This window comes from Triticum dicoccoides, chromosome 7B (assembly GCF_002162155.2).
Source record: "Triticum dicoccoides isolate Atlit2015 ecotype Zavitan chromosome 7B, WEW_v2.0, whole genome shotgun sequence".
Lineage (NCBI taxonomy): Eukaryota > Viridiplantae > Streptophyta > Magnoliopsida > Poales > Poaceae > Triticum > Triticum dicoccoides.
In genome coordinates this window covers 748062342-748069224 of record NC_041393.1, presented here as the reverse complement: position 1 = coordinate 748069224, position 6883 = coordinate 748062342, and the positions used below count along the sequence as shown (strand labels likewise).

Here is a 6883-nt window from a genome sequence, read left to right as displayed (position 1 = left end):
GGACGCACACACATACACACCGCACGTACACATGCACATATGTAGGTGTATCCTATGCTAGGGACCGAGAGCTTTGGCATGTATTGTCTTGGATAGCTTGTTCTTCAATAATTTGGTTGTTTGCATCCTTGAGCGGCGAAGAGGCCCGGAGTGAACTAATTCTTCCTTCACAAGATAACAGATATAACTCCCGAGCAAATGCCTACCAATTTCTTAACCAGTAAATGATGCAATCGAGAATCGAGTTGTGACCGAACTCAACCATGCTGCCTCCACCAGCGAAGAAAACACAAATCAAATCAACCAAACTGTCGTGGACCGCATAGAAATGCAGTTATTCGTTGTCTAGTCTACGAGAAAATACCGTTGAACCGATAACCTTTTCTGACGAAATCATACGTACCCATGCGTCTCTCCTCCTTAGGAAAGGCGGCTAGGGTTTTTGGCCCTCGTTGGCCGCGCCACCGATCTGCCACGTCTCCTATAGCCTTATGTCTATGGGTGTGTGGTGGATCCCGGTCGTTGCTGGAGGGAGGGCTCCATTCTTAGGTACTTCTTCAAGTTTTGTTAGGGGTTGTGTCCTGCTCAGGAAAACGAGACGGTGGCGGCTCCTTGAAGATGCAATAAGGTTCTTCCCGCCTGGCCCATGCCCCGATGGTGCGTCTAGCATCGTCGGAGGGCGTGCGGAGGTATGTCTTTGGTGGATCTGCTCGGGTTCGGTCTTTGTCCGTCTTTGTTCTTGCGTCTGCATGTTGGATCCTTCAGATCTAAACTTCTCTTCATCGGTGGCGGTTGCTATTCTGGTGCGTTGGTCCTATGGGGCCTTAGCACGATGACTTACCAACTGTCTACTACAACAAGTTGTGCCCGGCCCCGGCGAGGGACGGGCGATGACGGCGGTGCGCCTTCGGCTCACTTCAGTGCTTGTACTGCCATGATTGAAGATGAACACAAAAGTTTCCCGCAAAAAAATGAAAAAAATATTGTTGAATCAACTCCATATAAAACCTCTCGTAACCCCGTCTACAAGGCTATTAGGCTTTCCGCTCCTTCCATCGGCGCCACCATTGGTCCGCCTCTCCTTCGGTGGTCCTATGGGCCTTGGAGGCAGGGTGGAGCCCGATTCTCGCTGGTGGAAGGATTCATATTCCGGTTTTGTTAAGGTTTGTGTCGTGGTCGGGGTGGTGAGACGACGACGACAACCTAAAAGGTCGAAATAATGTCCTACCCGCCTAGTATGCACTTCGACAGAGGGCACATGGATGTTTGGTTCTGGTTAGATCCATCAGTTTCTTTGGGTGCACCGGGCACCGGTGTGCTTCCTCGAGTGGCAGTGATGGCGCTCTAGTTGGTGGTTCTAATATCGTTCTGGACGATGGTGGCTGCTTGGGTGATGATTAAAGTTCGATGTTTTGCCTCCCTTGTTTATCTTCAATGGGGGAGGGTGTTTGATTTGATAGCAGTGCTCGAGTCTCTGGGTCGGCATTCTCCTGTGATTTCGGCAACAACTTCGGTTTTTGGTATGTTGGCCCGGTAGAGCCAAAGTGCCGATAACTCCCTGTACGTGATGAACAAGGTTTGGCCAGCTCCAGTAGGGAACGTCGGGGCGCACCATCAACTCGGTTTGGTGGTCCAAGATGATGGACCCCTCATTTCTATTTTCCCCACAAGGAGGTTGAAATCCCCGGCATCTGCATCATTATGATCCACCTAACATTCTTGTTATTAGTAGAGTGCAAAACAAAGGCAACCGAGCCACTACAAGGTATGAAAAGATGACCAAGTCGACTTCTTTCATGGCAACACCTTCTAGGAATAACCACATTACAAGAGCGTGAGATATAAAAACAACGAAATCAACATCGAACAGTGTCGAACAGCAGCGTCCCTATTCTTTTTTTTTGGCGGGAAATTACTTGTATTACTCACGTAGCCGAGCTACCAGCAGAATTACAGAGTTTGACGACCTCATCAGGTCCAGATCCAAGCCACACCATTGTACGACCTGTAGTTCTACCAAAAGATGCCAACAAATGGCTTAGATTGTTTTGACTACGACAAATGTGAGTAATACAAGAATTTCGTTGATTCATGAGTATTTTGATTTCATGAACCATGAAACTGTTCGCAGATCTATCCATTCTTCAAAAGATTGGTAGCCTCCAAGCAATCAGATTCAATGTCAATAGATAGCTCACTCCATTGTAAAGCAAGTGACAGACCCCGCAAGTTCAGACTCTAAAGCGACGTCCCTATTCATCGCTGAGTTTGCTTTTCTCCATAGCTCGCACCTCGCAACGTGTTTCAACTTGAGGTTTCGCGTGGCAACGGAACGTCACCATATTCATAACATGCTCCCCTGTTTTCCCTTTTCAGATTCATTTTCAAAACTTTCAAACGTGGTTGCCAAACCGTACGGCACTTTCTACATACAGACAGCCGGCCGTTGACCCCGTTGACTCAGGAGCTCCCGGGGCCCCACGCGGCAGCGGCGGGGGCGGGCGTGCCCCACTCGTCGTCGCGGGCGCGTATATATTTTTCCCGTCTAATGAAAGTGAAGGGAGAGTCGAAGAAGAAATCAAGAAACCGAGTGGAGCAACTCCCTCCCCCCTCCTCGCTCGGCCGGCGGTGGTTCTTCTTCCTCCTCGTCGTCGTCGGGGTCGTCCCAGCACAGCTTCCTTCCCCCTTCCTCGCCGATTCGCTCCCCCTTCCTTCTCCTTGTCGGCTTCTTCTTCATCGCGCTTGCTGGCTCTGCCCCGGCAGGCCGGATTGGAACTTCTTGGCGCGCTCTGCTCGGCGCGGTTGGTTGCCTGCCGCAGGGTCGCCGGCGGCTTCCCCTTCGCGCAAGGCGACCCTCCCTCCCTCCGCGAGCGATGGGGAACTGCGCCAGCGCCATGGAGGGCCTCATCCCGTGGGGCTGGGGCGCCAATCCCGCAGGTACCGCTCGGATGCTAACCGCCGATTCATTCCCCAATTCATTTTATCTTCCATGTGAGAGGAATATTCTATCCTAGTCTTTGGGCTTGTTCAGGCCTCTACTACCTGAGATCTTCAAAAACCAGTCAAGCATGTGGTCAATTTTTTCAATTTTTTTTTTACTTTTTACAGCAATCTCTGTGGCCAACTTGATGCTAGCCTTGACCGACCAATATGCAGTTGGAGATTATTAATTTTTGTTTTGGGATGGCCTTGTGCATTCTTGATGGTTTCTTTCAACTGCAATATTCCATTCATGTGACTACAGAATATACATCTCTGTTCATCATTGATTTGGCCATGTAGTACTACTACTGCTAGTGCTAGTTACCCTCTCCATGCTGCCACTACTGTATTGGGGTGCATACTATACCTTCACCAACTGGGTCAACTTGTGGCTGCAATGAACTGAACCCTGCACTTGAAATCAATTCTGTTGATTGCTGCGTGCCAACCACCACCAAGTGCACAATTTTTCTGCACAAGCTGTGTGCCAGATTTAGCTGCTGTGTCCTCTATGGCTTCACTTCATTTCTTTCCCCTTCTTTCATGAACAACCACTTAAAACTAGTATGTCCAAATGATCTCAATTCAGTTTCCTGAACTTGTTTACTTCAATCTTTTTACTAGCAGCATCAAATGCATCGATAAATCTACAGAGCACAAGGAAAAGCACTGCAATTTAGTTTCCAGTCAACTTACGACCTCACATTTGCTAATTGTTATGCATGTCTAGGGATGTCTGCGTCGAAGAGGACCACGAGCTCCTCCACCACCGCCACAACGGGGAAGCTGTCGACGGTCAGCACCAGCACCTTCATGGCGTCGACGGTCAGCGGGGGCAGCACCGACGACTGCTACGAGGAGGAGGGGGGCCACATCCTCGAGTCCCCGAACCTCCGGATCTTCACCTTCGCCGAGCTCAGGGGCGCCTGCAGGAACTTCAAGCCCGAGACGGTGCTCGGCGAGGGCGGCTTCGGGAAGGTCTACAAGGGGTGGATCGACGTGAACCCCGCCAAGGGCAGCACCGCCATGGTCGTCGCCGTCAAGAAGCTCAACCCCGAGAGCGTGCAGGGGATGGAGCAATGGCAGGTGATTGTGATCCTGGTGAATTGGTTGCCTTTATATCTGTTTTTCTACTTCGACGAATTTCAGTGACCCGTTTTTTTAAAGAAATAATGGTGCTTTCAGTTCTTACTTCTTAGGCAGATTTCAGTTTTCCTACAATCGTTAAAAGTTAGTGATAGTGTTGCCTTGTAGTTTTGCTCAAGTTGCAATTGCCACATTTGCACGCTTTTGGCCAAGTGGAGAATGCTGAACCTTTGCATTATTTTCCCTGGCCACAGTGCTCTGGTTTCTTGTTTTTTGTGTATACTCCAATACTATCATCTCACCAGTCATTGAAAAATATTATATGTATGGCCTTCTTGGCAAGTACTATTACTAATTATTGGCTAAATAGGATTTCCATGTTTCATTTTTTATTGCTATAAGTAGTGATAAAACCAGTCAAGTACTATTACTAATTATTGGCTAATTATCACCAGTCATTAAAACCCTCTTAGATTATCCTTGTGTGTTTTTGCGCATATTCCAGTACTCTGCTCTCACTGGTTTTGGCCACTTCATATTTATGCTATTCTTGACAAGTACTGGTACTGCTTACTGGCAGACACTAGGAATTTGTATTGTGGCTGTTGCTTTCATTTTATTTAGTTACCTATTTATTGCTAATTCTGGAAGCAGTACCAGATTTCCAAGATTTCCATTATGCATTTCTCTGAAAAGGAATTACTATATCCTTTTGATGCAGTCTGAAGTGAATTTCCTCGGGAGGATTTCGCACCCCAACCTCGTCAAACTGTTGGGCTACTGCATGGAGGACAACGAGCTACTACTCGTGTACGAGTTCATGGCCAAGGGGAGCTTGGAGAACCACCTCTTCAGAAGTGAGTCTTCTTTCGGCGGGCAGACGGCCTTTTTCAAGCGATAAATATCTGAAACAAAGTTCTCCTTTTGTCAAACTGTTTTTCCTCTTTATGCCGACTTGGTCCGCAAAGCAGCACGCCTTGCAGATGCTGGTGAAACTGTAACATCGTTTTCGTCGCATATTATATATCAAGCACCATAGTCCATAGTGCTATACAACTAACGACTAGCACTTTTCAAGGGCACGAGCATCCACTAAATTGTCTGAACCTAGCCAAATTCTTGCTGCTGCTGCTGCCTTCCATCATTCTTGCCAGGTCAATTTGCAAATAGAGGGTCAAAAGTAGGACTCGGATTTTTTCCTCTGCTCTGCTTTTTTGCTTAGCTGTCAAAGATTATTTGTGATCAAACTTACCATTTAGCTCAGTTGTGGTACTAAACTACTAATTCGTTGATGTTTTATCAGGAGGGGCCATCTATGAGCCACTGCCTTGGAGCCTCAGGCTGAAGATTCTCATCGGTGCAGCCCGTGGCCTCGCCTTCCTTCATTCGTCCGAAAGGCAGATTATCTACCGGGACTTCAAAGCTTCCAACATCCTATTAGATTCAGTATGTATTATTCCAAGAGCGATTAATAACAGTGTCTCTGATCTTGGATAATTCTCTTAACACCCTGCAACTATGTTATGTTCAGCACTTCAACGCGAAGCTCTCAGATTTTGGATTGGCCAAGCATGGCCCAGATGATGGGGAGTCTCATGTGACAACACGAGTCATGGGCACGTATGGGTATGCCGCTCCGGAGTATGTTTCTACCGGTATGTTCGTCAGTTAATAGTCACATTACAAATTAACACTGTGCATCATCTGTTCATAGCACTGGTTACATAACACTGAACACCTTTCATGCTAGGCCACCTGTATGTGAAGAGTGACGTGTACGGCTTCGGCGTCGTGCTGCTCGAGATGCTCTGTGGCCTGAGGGCGCTGGACCCGAGCCGCCCCAGCGAGAAGCTCAACCTGGTGAACTGGGCGAAGCCGCTCCTGTCGGACCGGAGGAGGCTGACCCAGCTGATGGACAGCCGGCTCGAGGGGCAGTACCATGCCAGGGGAGCCTTCCGCGCCGCTCAGCTCACCCTCAAGTGCCTGGCCGGCGAGCCCAAGAGCCGGCCGTCCATGAAGGAGGTCGTCGAGGCGCTCGAGCAGATCGAGGCGATGAAGAGCAAGTCCAAGTCGAGGGAGGCCAGGCGAGACAGCCCGTCGATGCCGCGTGGCCGGGGGAACTCGCCGAGGAGCGACGGCGCTAGGACCAACTCTAGGGGCAGATGATCATGATCAGGAGTGTCTGTAGGATATGTATAACCATGTAACCGATATAAATTTGGAGAATGTAAAGGTAGACCACCACACCATTGTTTCCCGTTGTCATGACGAAGTTTGCGCCGATCATGATGATCATTGTAATAGCGTAGCGATATACGGAGATATTATTTAGCTGTTGCCATACTCGCATGCATGAATTCAATGATTTTTTCCACTGAAATGCCATGGGTTGGTTGCACTAGTAGAAAAAGGGTCAAATGTAAAGCACAATAGTGCCGGTTTGAATTTCAGCCGGCACTAATGTGTACATTAGTGCCGGTTCGTGGCGGCGATCAATAGCACCGGTTCGTGGCGACCCTTTAGTACCGGTTCATGCCACGAACCGGTACTAGAGAGACTGTGTCAGCCTGCGGTCAGGCTATGGCCCCACCATCATCATTTAGTGCTGGTTCGTACCACGAACCGGTACTAATTAATGTTATGGCAAGCTGTTTTTAGTTTCACCTCGCTCCCCTAACAAGCCTTTTACCACCTTAAATATATTATTTCTCAAACTATTACAAACACTTGGTCTTCATTGAACTCTATGTGTAGAATTTGTGGCCGCAATATGAGTCTTCATCGGTTTATAAATCGTTGATGACTCATATTGATA

General features: G+C 48.4%; 1 protein-coding gene across 1 annotated transcript; it reads left to right on the top strand.

Annotated features, from left to right (window-relative positions):
• The first annotated feature begins 2578 nt into the window (after nucleotides 1-2578).
• Nucleotides 2579-6441, top strand: LOC119337363 (probable serine/threonine-protein kinase PIX13). The gene is made up of 6 exons (XM_037609481.1): nucleotides 2579-2937; nucleotides 3713-4068; nucleotides 4790-4925; nucleotides 5372-5514; nucleotides 5600-5723; nucleotides 5819-6441. The coding sequence occupies exons 1-6, from the start codon at nucleotides 2874-2876 to the stop codon at nucleotides 6232-6234; spliced, it is 1239 nt and encodes a 412-aa protein (XP_037465378.1). The 5' UTR covers nucleotides 2579-2873; the 3' UTR covers nucleotides 6235-6441.
• The last annotated feature ends 442 nt before the right edge of the window (nucleotides 6442-6883 follow it).